Source organism: Theropithecus gelada, chromosome 1 (genome assembly GCF_003255815.1).
Source record: "Theropithecus gelada isolate Dixy chromosome 1, Tgel_1.0, whole genome shotgun sequence".
Classification (NCBI taxonomy): Eukaryota; Metazoa; Chordata; class Mammalia; order Primates; family Cercopithecidae; genus Theropithecus; species Theropithecus gelada.
The window spans coordinates 123,091,166-123,106,023 of NC_037668.1; the positions used below are offsets into that span (position 1 = coordinate 123,091,166).

Below are 14,858 nucleotides of genomic sequence, written 5' to 3' on the forward strand. Positions count from 1 at the left end.
AGTCCCCCCAAAAATCTCACTACAGCATTTATGTCCTCCAAAGTTAAACTTGATTCTTTATTTATGTGGGCACATAACTAGTATCTACAGTGTATTATTTGTTTTTTTGTTTCTGGGATGTGAATTTTTCATGAATATAAACTTTGGTTTGAAAAAGCCAAGTGTACCATTTCAGACACTTAAGGGCAGATGAAGGGGGAAGAGAGGTTTTTTTTAACTGGAACCAGAAGAACTGCTTTTCTTTTGCTGTTCAGTATGGACTAACCTCCCTAATAGCACCGCTAACATACAAGTCCACAAGACAGAAACGTTTCTCCTCAATAATACTAGAACCATAATTAGTAGTAGCAGTAGTAGTAGTAGTAGTAGTAGTAGTAGTATGCACAAAATAAGAACTTCTCCCACGCCACCAGTGTTTCCCTAGGTGCATAAGTGAAAACTGTGTTTCCTCAGAAACTGCCTGCTTGTCTTCTTTCCTGTGTTGTTTTTGACTCTGTTTCTTTGGTCTCAACCTGATCCAGCAGCATGGTGCATTGTCGAGGTACCTGTTCCGATGCTGCTACTGCTGTTTCTGGTGTCTTGACAAATACCTGCTCCATCTCAACCAGGTACGTCTCCTACCTCTTGCCTCAGGAACATACAGAAGGGTCCAAAGGTGGGCTCCATCTCTTAGGTCAAGGTTTGGCAAATTCTTCTCTAAGGGGCCAAAGTGTGTAAACATTTTAGGCTTTCAGACCAGTCTCTCTGTCACAATCACTCAATTCTGCCATCATGGCAGGAAAGCAGCCATAGGTAAAATGTCAATGAATGGGTATGGCTATGTTCTAATAAACCTTAACTTATCAACAGTGACATTTGAATTTCATATGATTTTTACATGTCAAGAAATATTCTTTTTTTGATTTTGATTTTTTCCGAACCATTGTAAAATTGTAAAAATTTTTCTTAGCTCCTGCAGAGGAAAGCGGGCAGTGTGATGGAGCTGGCTCCTGGGCTGTAGTTTGCAGACCTTACCCTAGAACCATAGGCCATTAAAACCACGCTTCAATTTTTTTTTTTTTTTTTTTTTTGAGACGGAGTCTTGCTCTGTCACCCAGGCTGGAGTGCAGTGGCCGGATCTCAGCTCACTGCAAGCTCCGCCTCCCGGGTTCATGCCATTCTCCTGCCTCAGCCTCCCGAGTAGCTGGGACTACAGGCACCCGCCACCTCGCCCGGCTAGTTTTTTGTAATTTTTAGTAGAGATGGGGTTTCACCGTGTTAGCCAGGATGGTCTCGATCTCCTGACCTCGTGATCCGCCCGTCTCGGCCTCCCAAAGTGCTGGGATTACAGGCTTGAGCCACCGCGCCCGGCTTCAAATTTTAAAAGAAAGTTTTTTTCTTTTCAGAAATAAAGAGGAGAGGGAGTATTTAGAAACCCTAGCATAATGAATGTATATCAACTAAGAGCTGATTTTCAGTGCCTTCTCTAAGAACTATAATTTTCCTAACTAGGAAAAGAATTGCCTCCCTAATTTTCATAGATTTCACCAGTCTTCCCTTTTCAAGCTATAAATATGCCTTTAAACTTATAAAAATTATATCTTGCAATTGTTTGGATTTCAGATTTTTTTCCTCTCCTGAATTTTTCAAATTAATGGAAATTTAAATACGTTGTGTTTCTCTTAAGAGCATTTAGGAGATTTTAATAGTCCTTAGTCAAATTTACACAAAGCAGTATTTTTGTAAGTTAGCAGGCTGTTTTATAATTTGAACGTTCACAGAAATCTCACTTAGAAAAGTACTTCTTATAATTGCCCCCTCCCTAAGAAATTTACCTTTAGAAGTAAAGGGACTAATTAGACCATCTATGTTTAATGTCTTATAAGTGGTATTTATAATACTTTTCATTATTCAGGGAAAAATGTAGCCTTCTTATAGTAAGGTCTATTATTAGGCTCTTAATAATCTTGGAGAACATTTTAGAGTATATTTAGTTTTCATTTGGATTGCTATAAACCAGCATGTGTAAAACACAATCAAATACCATAGGACCTTTCAGAATGGGGGGTACATGTAACAAGTCAGTCCAAACCCTTTGAATACATTTGTCATGGTGTTAGATGTTATAGCTGTTGTATATGTATCCAGACACCAAATTCATAAATATTTTGAGATGCATTGCAAAAATGTATTAACTATGATAAAATATATATGCATGAAAAATAAAGGTTAAGAAACATACAAATAGACTAGAAAGACAAAAGCAATGAATGAGACCATTGATATACAAATATGTTGGCCATATGGCCATACGGGGCCCCAGGGTGTTATCCCCTCTCACTGTATTACGGGAATTCAGGTACTTTCTGCATCCCTCTTTCACTCATGGTTTTCATCCTGGCCCCTGGAAGCCTAGAGGCTCCTGTGGATACTGTGGGGACCACCACGTTAGGAGGGCAGAGAAATGGGTAAGGTGGAGGAAGGGTGGACCCTGGCCCCATACCATGCCTATACTGGCCTTGCAGCCAGAGCAACTCCACTTTATGTGGTTAGGGGTGGGATTGTGGGAGTGTACTGAAGGTTTCATTTGGGACAGGTCTCTGCTGCTAAAACACATTTGAAAACCTCTGGTCCCATTTTCACATTTGTTTTCTCTGCCCTGTTATCCTGAGGTACGTATTTTCCTCCCTTCTGAAATTTCACCACCTTAATTAATCCAGGACCATTTCCCTTGGTAATTCAAATGTTTCCAAACTCATAAGTGACATTAATGTTAACCACACCATAATGACCATCCTAAAGGTGACAACTCCTTATAACAGATGTGTCGATGGGAGTAATGATCCCTGATTCACAAAAAACACTAAGCCAGCCTTGATCCAGCTTATGTAGTGAGTCAGTGGTGCAAACAGGGATAGGTCTTTCAGATTCTAATCATGGTGCCTGTGCAGTAGGCTGTGGCTAAACCAGCTTCATAGTGTCTTCTCCTTGCGGTGACTCCTGTAGAACTGGGTGGTGTCAGTTGATGTGGGTGATGCTCAGAGGCCTAAGGTTCAGGAGATTGGGAAGAGGAGGAAGAATGAAAAAACAAGAACTGGTGTGAATATTAATGGAGAAGGAAGGGTCACCTCTGGTCTACGTCGACTACTGGAAAGCAGAGTGAAATAAAAATGTTTAAGAATAAAGATGATTGTAAATGGTAATCAGAGCAACTGTCAGCCTCGTTTGGTAGTGGACAAAGGAAAGTGAGCATAAAGTGAGAAAAGGAATTTAGATTCACCTTTTCAGAAATTTCCTTGCATTGGAATGACTTACTAGGGGACATTGTGGCATCTCTGTCTCTGGAAATCAGATTTTAAAAGGCTGAACCCTATTTTATGTTCCTCATTTTGTGGGATAGGAGCTGGGAAATACTAAAAGAGAATGAGATCCATTTGTTACCATCAAAACTCAGATACTCGTCTTTATTTAACATCAAGGAGCTGGTTGGGTTTTCCCACTGCTTCTTAAAAGCCTAATTCATCTTCACTAAATCCTAGTAGGGAGGCAGATGGCAGTTGCTGCATTTTGCAAACACCCAGCCTAAGGCTGCACAGGCATTCACTTGCAAGGTGGGGAATGAAACTCTCAATCTCATAATTTCTCATTTACTTTTCTCCCTACATCATAAATACTGAGTGTGTACATACTGAAAAAAATTACATGTTCACCTCACACATGTGTTCATCCAGCAACCATGTGTTTATCCTGTATGCAGACTATTTCTACCTGGGTATAATAAGGACAAGGACCATGGCGATATAGAGGTGATACAGAGTCATTACTGTATGGTGCAAAAGCCAGGCCTCCAAGAAATTGACAAGCTAGCTGTCGGGCGGCAGGGGCCAGTAAGGGGCATATGCATGAGACATATGACTGTACAGAAAAGCGCATGTTTAAGCATTGGGATAGGGCTGTGGAAGTTCAGAAAAGGAAAATCTTGGTCTTTGGGAGAGGTCATTTGACTCTGTAATTAGGGGAAATTTCCTAGGAGAAGTGGACCTGAGTATAGAGTACCCACTGGAGATCACCAGCTACTAACGACAGCAGTAACAGCTGTGGGTATTGGCAATCAACTGTTTTGCCAGTGGTATGCTGAGCACTTTTCCTGCATTATATCAGTTGTTAGGTTTTTTGTTTTTGTTTTGTTTTTTTGAGATGGATTTTTGCTCCTATTGCCCAGGCTGGAGTGCAGTGGCACAATCTTGGCTCACTGCACCCTCTGCCTCCTGAGTTCAAGTGATTCTCCTGCCTTATCCTCCAGAGTAGCTGGGACCACATGACACCACGTGCTAAGTTTTTGCATTTTTAATAGAAACGGGGTTTCACCATGTTGGCCAGGCTGGTCTTGAACTCCTGACCTCAGGTGATTTACCTGCCTCGGCCTCCCAAACTGCTGGGATTACAGGCATGAGCCACCATTCGTGGCCTGTTGTTAGTTTCTGAGAGTGTCTCCAATTTACAGATAGGGAGATTGCGGCTTAGAAAAGGTACATAGTGGCAGATCTAGGATTTGAATCCAAGTCTATTTTGCCTCCAGGCCCAAGCCCTTAACCACTGTGCATTTTTAAAATAGCCAGAGGAGGACTCATGACCACCACCTGGGGATGTTCTTCTCTGCTCCTTGCAAAGCCAGAGTCCGTACAAGTAGAGCTGGCAGAGCGCATCTTGTTACACAGCAGAATTTGTGGAAGAGGACAGGAAAGGTGAAGGAGCAATGAAGATGATGAACTCACCATAACTGTAATCAAGCAGTTATCCATCCAGAAAAGGCTGGTCAGGGTGGCCTGGCCCCTCCTCCTTTCGTCAGGCAAGTTAGTGGTCAAAGCGTCTGGGAGTCTTGGCTGGCTGTTCTCAGAGACTTTCAGGCAAAAGGACCTTACAGCCTCCCCTCTCCCTCCCAGCACTGTCCAGGGGCCTGGCTAAGAACCCCGCTGTGAGACTACAGGCTAAGCACTCAGCAAGAATGGCATACTTACTGTTTCTTATGGTGTCTGCACACAGTTCCTCATGAAAATGTCTCCCTAAGTGCACATCTCTTGTCCATTGTGGACACAGGCATCTGTCCCAGCCATGATGTTGGCTTTAGGTCAATGTTCCTCTAAGTGTGAAACCCACCGGTGAGCCCCAGGACTCTTCCTGATGGTTCCAAACTGATCTGAACATTCTAGAAAATCCTTTTTTCAATTTTTATAGGCAAATAGCAGAATTCCATCGATTTTTCATTTTTGCATACAACAGGGAGTTGTTTGCCCGTCAATAAAGTAGAGCATGTGTTATTAAAGTTTACTAAAATGTGTTCTTTATGAACCCAAATTGGTGTCTTAACATAGATTCTTAAGGACTCAGACTCATTCTTTTCAGACATCTAGCTGCTGAGGCAATGCCTGGTGACCCTGCAAAATTTGTGAATGTACACACACAGACAGTGGGATTTGCAAATTGGGAAAAGAACACTTTGCTACCACTAGTGTTGCCTTAAGTTGACCATGTTGTTCAGTTGCAGTCATTCTTGTCTTGACATTTTACTTCTCTTGATTATTCAGTTCTTGGTTGGTTGGTTGGTTGGTTATTTATTTATTTATTTATTTATTTATTTATTTATTTTTGAGACAGAGTTTCGCTCTTGTTGCCCAGGCTGTAGTGCAATGGCGTGAGCTCGGCTCACCGCAACTTCTGCCTCCCGGGTTTAAGTGATTCTCCTGCCTCAGCCTCCCAAGTAGCTGGGATTACAGGCATGTCCTACCATGCCTGGCTAATTTTGTATTTTTAGTAGAGACAGGGTTTCTCCATGTTGGCTAGGTTGGTCTTGAACTCCTGACTTCAGGTGATCCACCTGCCTCGGCCTCCCAAAGTGCTGAGATTACAGGTGTAAGCCCAGCCTTTTGTTTATCCATTCTATTTTTTTTTTAATCACCTTAAGCGTTGCATTCCTCTTCAATGCTTTGTTCTTCTTCCAGCAGAAGTGGGAATGGATATAGGCAGTGAGCTGTGGGCTAGTGTCGGAAGTCTGAGAACCACCGTATCTGTACCAGTCTCCTGGGAGAAGCTTCCAGGTAAAAATGACTTCAGTCAGGTAGAGCAGCAGTTTGCCTCTGCCTCTTCATTATTTGAGTAACTTGGGTGAGTCCCTTAATCTTGCTGAGCTTCTGCAATATGGAAGGGTTAGGTTCAGTGACCCCCAAGGTTCTTGTGTGGCTTTTTTACTCTTGTCATGGCATCCAGCCCAGAGCTGGGGGCATGCAGAGTGCCGCCTCGCTGCACCAAAACCATGAGATGCCTTGTGTGGGAAATGGGGGTAGAATGGAAAACAGTATGAGCTGTTTGTTTTCCTGTGGTGCTCCAAAATGACAGGCTCATTTCTCTTCATGATATACCTTGTATCCATGGTAAGGACTTATCCTAGAACCACAAAACTCAGTGATGGTTCATGTTGCCTCAGTTTTGAGGCACCAGAATCTTGTAGAGTTGTCTGAGAATGTGAATGAACAAAGAGGAGCCATCTATCTGTATCTGCTTACAGCAATCCTGCCGGTAGTGCTGCTGTAATATATAGCGATAAATAAATAAAATAACTGGTAATGAGATGCTGCTCAAATGCCAGGCACCTCGATCATTCTCAACAGTGGGAGTGTACTGTAATGTCCAATGCCTTTCACAGCCCTTTTCTGCCTTGGGCTATTGTGCAAGATAGCTGGGAGCCTGATGGATCTGTGCTGCATCCCCTTGAGGAGGGGACCAAGTGACCCCAATGCACTTTGATGCAGTGTGTAAAGCATGCAGCCTACTTTCCTTTGTCATCCCTCTAGATAAGATTTAGTAAGTACATGTACAGATTGTTGCCTATTGCTATTTGATCAGAAATGCCAGCAGCTTCCTGTCTTTCTGACTAACGAATATACTGGTTAGAAAGGTCCCAGACAATCTTCTGAAGATCAGGGCAGAGAAAAACCTGCTGCTTCTGGGGAAATATACACCTCTCTCCCCTTCTTACCTCATAGTGCCTCTCCCCAACCTGCTCTGCCTGCCAAGACTGTTTTTAGTGAACATAATGTTGGTCTCTGTCTTCTAAACATTTGCGGCTGACTCAACTTTGTAGTATCTCCAAACGTTCTCTTCCCCCACCCCTTTCCTTGCAGTTAGCTCTGTTTCAATGACTCTCTTTCTCATAGTCCATCAATAGCTAAAGCACTCAATGACTTTTCCACATCAGGTTTGGTCGGTTCATCCCAAGCCAGTTGGCAGATCTCCAGTGACTCCTCTTTTCTCCTCTCCCAGAGCAGCATGCACATCTCAGAAAAAAAGTAAAAATATTGTGCAGTTTATCTCACTAGATTAGGAAAATGATGTAAAGGTTCTTAAGAAGAAACAGTTCTTTCAGAAGCTGGCATTGCCATAATAGGTATTCTCATCACAGAGCATCCAGACAGCCATTCTTTCAGCGACAGCAGTGGTTCTGAATCCTCCACCCCCGCTGACTGGTTTAGAGCTATTCTGGGCAGCCAGCTGATGGTGAGAGCTCTGGAGAGATGCCTCATGTGTGCATGCTTCAGAACGAAGCTCACATGTGTGTCAATATGATAGTTTGCATTAAGGCCCATTTATAGACAATGGTAATCTCCACACCCAGCTGTTGCATGGCAAATGCTACTACCCTGGCTTTAGATAGAAAGGCATTAAGACACCTATTTGTCAGAGGCCCCAGGCTGTCTGGGAGAAAACAAACTGAATCCTCATGTTTCCCGGTGCTTGATTCAGAAGCTGCTAGGCATATGGCTATGGCTTAGTGTGGCTTTCCTGGGAGCAGCCTCTCTGGAGCCTAGCTCCCACCTGCTGTGGGCATGTTACAAGACTCAGGGCTCAGGAGGGTAAGGCTCAAAGCCGTCTTCTCCAAGTGGGCCTTAGTGCTCAATCCTTTGAGGTAAGGCCCAGTGAGCAGCTGCCATGTTAAATTGGACTCTGAAGTGCTTCCTGACATGAAATTTCAGTGCTGTCTAGGAGAGGCAAGTAATGTTTGTTGAATGAATTATTGCATGAGAAAGGGAGGGAAAGTTATATGAGGGCACTCAGGCAATTAGGAGCTCCTGTGAGGCAATCGAGTGCTCAGTGCGAATGACTTTGACTTCCTCCTAAGTGTGCAGCTCCTGAAGACAAGAATACCAGCCACTCACTAGCGCTTACTAGATACCGGGTACTGTGCTACTTTATGTGTTTTAACTACCCATAGCCTCACAAAGTAGCCTGTGTAGTATTTTTTAAATAGATGATACTACTTTGGTTCAGAGAGCTTAAGTAGTAACCTGACCTAGGTTAGACAGGAGGAAAGTAACAGAGCTGACTCTTGAGGTTTTGAAGTCCCAATAAGTCATTTCCTCTTCCTTGTCCAAGTTCTGAATAATTGTGAGATGCAAGAGTCAAACAGATGAAGATTAAAAATATCACCTTGAATACGAAATCATCTGATTGGAAAATTACCACAGGAACAGCTGTAGGCAAGTCAGTTGTTAATGTTTTACCCCTGAATCAGAATGACCAACCCACCCTTTACCAGGCCCATCCAACAAGGTGAACCTCTCTGTGGATCTGAGAAAGTAGGTTCCTGGTGACAGGTGGTTCCCGAAAGAGAGTGAGGAAGGGCCTGAGCCCACCTGCACTCTGCTGCTCCCTCCAAATTTGCCCAGTCCCCTAAGTTCACCTCCTTCCCTGAAACAAATGAGAGGCATTAGCCTAAAGGAAGTCCCTGACCACAGAAACACAAAGCCAGGGAAATCAAGACTAGCACCACACTGGGATTTAAACCCAGGTTTTCACCAGTCCACTAGGGCACTCCTTCCACAGGGTAGGGACTCAGAACCCCAGAACTTTAGAGATCATGAAACAGCCTCCCCTCATAATTCAGAATCTGGGGTCCAGAGGGCTTGAATGCCTCAACCAGGTTACACGGTGGGCAGAGCTCATTCTGATTCCCTTCCCTATCCTGCATCTTCTCTTCCCTTGCCCTTCTGAGCCTCCTGGAGGACAGACAGGTGTGTCATTTTTACACAGTATGTCTACATGAGCTGCCCTGGGGTACCTTTTGGCGGAACTCTATGTAGATCTCCCCCGTCTCTTGGGCAGCATGGAAGACAGGCCCATGCTCATGGCGGCAGAAGGGTGAGGAACATTTGCATCCTGGAAAGTTTGGGGTCTCACCCTTTATTAATGGTAGCAAAGGCAACTGGGACTGTTTCCAACAACACTAGTTTAAAAGGTCAGCTGATCCAAGGAGTCACCATTTCTGTAAATCTGAGCCTTCTTTCACAAGTCTGAACCCATGTGGAACATGAAGCAACCCCTTTATGTTCTTTGTGCCTTCCTGTTATGACATGTTCTAGGTACACTGGAAATATGCTGAGGGAGACCGCCCAGGTTTTTAACTTTAAGAAATCCACCTTTGAATCAGCACATCCAGTTTCCTCATAAAGGAGGAAGCAGGTGACATGTGAATACACTGTGTTCTGACGAGCAGTGTTTGGATGTGGGGATCTGGCAGCTCAGGCTGACTCCTCCTATGCCCTCCCACTCACAGGTTAGTGTGTGCGGTGGACGCCACGCTGCCTGGGCTAGGCCGGGCCAGGCCATCATCTGTGATCACAGCTAGGCAAGGGCTAGGTGGGGAGGTGCCTCAGAGTGGAAAAGGGAACTTTCCAACCTAAGTTGTCAATATTACCCCCAGTGCTCAAGAAATGTGAAGAGGATAGATTAGCTTCAACGTTTCCCAAATTCACTTAGTGTGGAAAATGAAATGAAACCATTAAGTAGCTCCTACCCCCAATGTCCTCTTCCCTTAGGATGGAGAGCAGGATTCTTTGGGGCATTTCTCTTTGTCTGGAACAGTTGTTGTCCGAGGGGTCTAACTGCCCACTTTGAAGTCCACGCTCTTCTAAGCAAGGCAGTGACTGTGGGCACATTCCTCAGCTGTCATTCTTATTTGTCCTAAGGCATTGAGACTTGTTGGAGGAAGGAAGTGATGATTGGCCAGAGACTAGAGAATGCATTTATAAAAAGAAAAAAGCATATGAAAGGAGATGTGAGTCACTGTGGCTGAAGGAATACGTGCCACTTTGATTTAACACTCACTAAGTCATGTCCTACTACAAGCAGGACTCCCATGATACCCCAGGCCATGACCACCTGAGTCTCATCTTTGAATGACTTCCACATGCTATGAAGAGCAGCCACAGATTCAGATGTGCAGATGATATTGTATCATGTCTCTCAACCTAATTTCTAACTTTGAGCTCTCATTCCACTAGACGAGTGGAAAACTTAATTTGTTATTCTTGAGCTATCCCCTCCTTGGGGATATATGAGGTTTCAGGTGTCCCCAGACATTAGTAGATATACGTTGCCCTTGAGACATCATCTTCCCATCTTTATGGCTCCTCAGGCCCAGCTTGGGAAGTAGGAATCTTTTACCTATGGTCACCCATGATCCTATCTGCCTTGATATGCTAGCACTAGGTGACCAACTGTCCTGGTCACCTAGAAGCCCCATGTCTCTGGTACCCCCTCACTCCCAGGCAAACCAGGAACCTGGGAGTGGTCATAGAAGAGCCTTGCCAGTTCTCCAAGCTGTATTTGAAAAAAAGGTGAGGGGCAGACCTGGACAAGACCCATAGACCTTTGTTTCCTCCTCCCCCAGCCCAGGAGAGTGTCATTTTCTAATGTGAGGCTGGAGGAAACCTGCACACTCGCCTGCTACTCCAAGGTGTTTGGTCTATATTGGGAAACCTCCTTCTTCACCTTTTCCCCTGGCAGGTAAGGGCTTAAAGAGCCCAAATTTTGGAAAACAAAAGCCAGTGAGAATTGAAGACTGGATGTCTTCTTGCCTCCACTCTGGCCCCCTAACCTTAACTGGGGGAATGAGCACAGAGCCTGAGTCCTGCTTGAATGGGGAATGTGGAGAGAAGAAAAAGGAGAAAATACACAAGGGGGAGAAACAGAAGCAAAGAGAGCGAAGCCAACCATCGTACTTGTCTTAGGGGTGGCTGGACATTCCTCCTTCCATTGAGAGTCCCGTCTCTACAGACAATTGAGAAACAAGTTTGTGAAAAGTAGAAGAGGAAGGGGCTAAGAGAATTTTGCTTCATATAGCTTTCTTATCTAGGTGGAGTGAAAAAATTCCCAAAAGTTTTGGCAAGTGGATCCAGGTTTGACAGTGTTTCAAGTGGTTTCCTCTTCCCTCTCTTGCCTTCTGTGGAATGCCTCAGTTGGCATGGGTGGGATAGAGAGAGCATTTGCTAGACTTGCATTCATCCCGGGAACGAGACAGCTGAGGTTGAATGACTTCATCAGGATGCACCCCAGTGCGGGTGGAGAGGGGTGCTCTGGGTGTGTGCCATGCCCACGTCTCGCTTCCATCAAAGCAACAACAGAGAAACTTGGTTAGGCCTCAAAGAACGCAAGGCTCCTGACCTCACTTAGTGCCCTGTCCCCAGTCCCCAGCCTGGAGCGTGGCCAAAGCAGACCTTCCACGTGTGTCCGTGGATTGAAGAATGAGTATGAGGACCCAAACAGCCTCAGTATCAGCCCTGGGTTCATGCTGCCTTCACACAGCTTTTTAACATATACCAAAAGGAGCAGGGAGGTAATAAAGGAAAAAGAAATACTCGCTCAAAGGAGCTGCCCCTTCTTGTTGGACCTGCTCTAACCACACTTAGAACTGACTGCAAGGGAAACTACTTCCTGAACAGAAGATCCAGTGAAGAGAGGAGGCTAAAATGGGAGGGACAAATAGTCTTTGAGGTTCAGAAAGAAAACATCTGTCATGCTACAAAGCCACAGTAATGAAAATGGTGTGGTGCTGGCATAAACATAGATACACTGTGCTACATAGATCTATAGACCACGAACAGAATAGGAAGCACAGAAATAATGCCTTGCATATATGGCCAAATGATTTTTGACGAAGATGCCAAGACCACACAATGGGGAAAGGACAGTCTCGTCAACAAATGATCTTGGGAAAACTGGATATCCATAAGTAAAAGAATGAAGTGGGACCCTTACCTTATATGGGAAAATTAAAATGAAGTAAAGACCTAAAAGACCTAAAACTATACAACTTTTAGAATAAAATACAGGAGAAAAGTGTCAGAACGTTGGATTTGGCAGTGACTGCTTGGATATGACACCAAAAGCACAGGCAACACAATAAAAAGTAGACAAATGGGACCACATCAAACTTAAAAACTTCTACACATCCAAGAAAAGAGAGTGAAAATCATCCTACAGAATAGGAGAAAATAACTGTAAACTATATATGCTAAGAAGTTACTGTACAAAATACATAAGGAACTTCTACAATTTAATAACAACAACAAAAATAACCCGATTTAAAAATGGGCAAAGGACAGCCGGGTGTGGTGGCTCACACCTGTAATCCCAGCACTTTGGGTGCCTGAAGCAGGCAGATCATGAGGTCAGGAGTTTGAAACCAGCCTGACCAACATGGTGAAACCCCATCTCTACTAAAAATACAAAAATTAGCCAGGCGTGGTGTTGCATGCCTGTAATCCCAGCTACTTGGGAGGCTGAGACAGGAGAACAGCTTGAACCTGGGAGGCAGAGGTTGTGGTGAGCCAAGATCATGCTATTGCTCTCCAGCTAGGGTGACAGAGTAAGACTCCATCTCAAAAAAAAAAAAGGGTGGGTGCCGTGGTTCACACCTGTAATCCCAGGACTTTGGAAGGCTGGGGTGGGCAGATCACGAGGTCAGGAGATCAAGACAATCCTGGCTAACACGGTGAAACCCCGTCTCTACTAAAAATACAAAAAATTAGTCAGGCATGGTGGCGGGCGCCTGTAGTCCCAGCTACTTTGGAGGCTGAGGCAGGAAAATGGCGTGAACCTGGGAGGTGGAGCTTGCAGTGAGTTGAGATCGCGCCACTTGTACTCCAGCCTGGGCGACAGAGCGACTCCATCTCAAAAAAAAAAAAAAAAAAAAAAAAAAGGCAAAGGACTTGAAGAGACATTTCTTTAGAGAAGCTATACTAATAGCCAATATGAAAAGACACTCAGCATCACTAATCATTAGGAAAATGTAAATCAAAACTGCCATATATCACCTCACACCCATCAGGATGACCACTATCAAAAGAACAGAAAATAAGTGTTGGTGAGGATATGGAAAAGTTGGAACCCTGTGCACTGCTGGTGGAAATGTAAAATGTTGTAACTGTTACGGAAAACAGTATGGAGTTTCCTCAAAAACTTAAAAATGGGTCTGTAATACTATATGATCCAACAGTTCTGTTTCTGAGTGTATAGTCAAAAGAATTCGAAGCGGGATCTCAGAGTTATTTGCACACCCGTGTTCATCACAGCATCCTCTCAATGGTCAAGACGTGGAAGCACCCCAAGTGCCCTCAGCAGATGAATGGATAAAGAAGATGTGATATAGCCATACAGTAGAATATTATGTAGCCAAGTGTATTTCTTCTTTTCCTTAAAAAAGAAGAAAATCCTGTCATATACTACAACATAGATGAACCCCAAGGACATTATGCTAAGGTAAATAAGCCAGTCACAAAAGGACAAAAACTGTATGATTCCATTCAGTACTTCCAATCATCCATACAGTAAGATTTCTCTCTCAGCCTCAATACTGATTCCATTCATACAGTTTGTCTACTTTTACTGTATTTGTCAAAGACAGTACTTTGACTACTTTAGATACTTCAAATGCTGAATATAGTAGTCAAAATACTGTCTTTGACAAATACAGTAAAAGTAGACATACTGTATGAATAAAATCATGCAGTATTTGAAGTATCTAAAGTAGTCAAAAATCATGGAAACAATGTGAAAAGGGCACTGGGGCTAGGGAGAGGGGAAATTAGTGTTTAGTGGTTATAGAGTTTCAGTGTTGCAAGATGAGAAAGTTCTAGAGATCTGTTGCAACAATGTGAATATACTTAACACTACTGAACTCTACAGTTAAAAATGGCTAAGATGGTAAATTGAATGTTCTACATTTTTTTTTTAACGACAAAAAAAAAAAAAAAAAAAGCTGGTGTGGTGGCATACACCTGTAGTCACAGTTACTCGGTAGGCCAAAGCGAGAGAATGGCTGGAGCACAGGAGTTCAACGCCAGCCTGGGCAATGTCACAAGACGCCATCTCAAGAGAAAGAAAAGATATATTACTACAGTGAATGTCTCTGAAGCAAATGCCTTTAAATTATAAACGTTTTTCTCTGCAAGGTGGACCAAGCTTTGTTACCAAACAATAGTTATTCCCAGCAGCCAGTGACTTTGGATTTCTGGCCAGGCTCTCTGTCACTAGGCCTTCCCCAAGCAGCCTGGCAGGGCAGCTCTGGCTTCCCCACCCCTAGGCTCCCCAACAGTGTGCTTGTGGAGGCGCATGCACCTGACTTGAAATGATCTCCCCAAAACATGGAACACATGAAAAACACGAATGTTCCAGTTTCTGCTCTCCATCTCTCTCCCACCATTTCCTCAGTTCAGGGCCTCAAATCAGAGAAGGCTGACATTTTCTTAAGAACTAATCGGCCAGACGCGGTAGCTCATGCCTGTAATCCCAGCACTTTGGGAGGCTGAGGCGGGCAGATCATGAGGTCAGGAGATCAAGACCATCCTGGCTAGCACGGTGAAACCCCGTCTCTTCTAAAACTACAAAAAATTAGCCAGGCGTGATGCCGGGCACCTGTAGTCCCAGCTACTCGGGAGGCTGAGGCAGAAGAATGGCGTGAACCCGGGAGGTGGAGCTTGCAGCGAGCTGAGATCGCGCCACTGCACTCCAGCCTGGGCGACAGAGCCAGACTCCGTCTCAAAAAA

The 14,858-nt window shown here is 44.2% G+C and overlaps 1 protein-coding gene across 8 annotated transcripts in view; it reads left to right on the forward strand.

Moving 5' to 3' along the window:
• The window catches only part of SLC44A3 (solute carrier family 44 member 3), a 75,239-nt gene that overhangs the window by 46,723 nt on the left and 13,658 nt on the right, over nucleotides 1-14,858 (forward strand). For 6 of the 8 annotated variants that reach the window (XM_025378956.1, XM_025378927.1, XM_025378947.1 and 3 more), the window contains one exon: nucleotides 522-608. In XM_025378956.1, coding sequence (XP_025234741.1) covers nucleotides 522-608 — 87 coding nt within the window. The remainder of the gene's footprint in view (nucleotides 1-521; nucleotides 609-14,858) is intronic. The other 2 variants (XM_025378911.1, XM_025378920.1) reach the window with 1 other exon arrangement.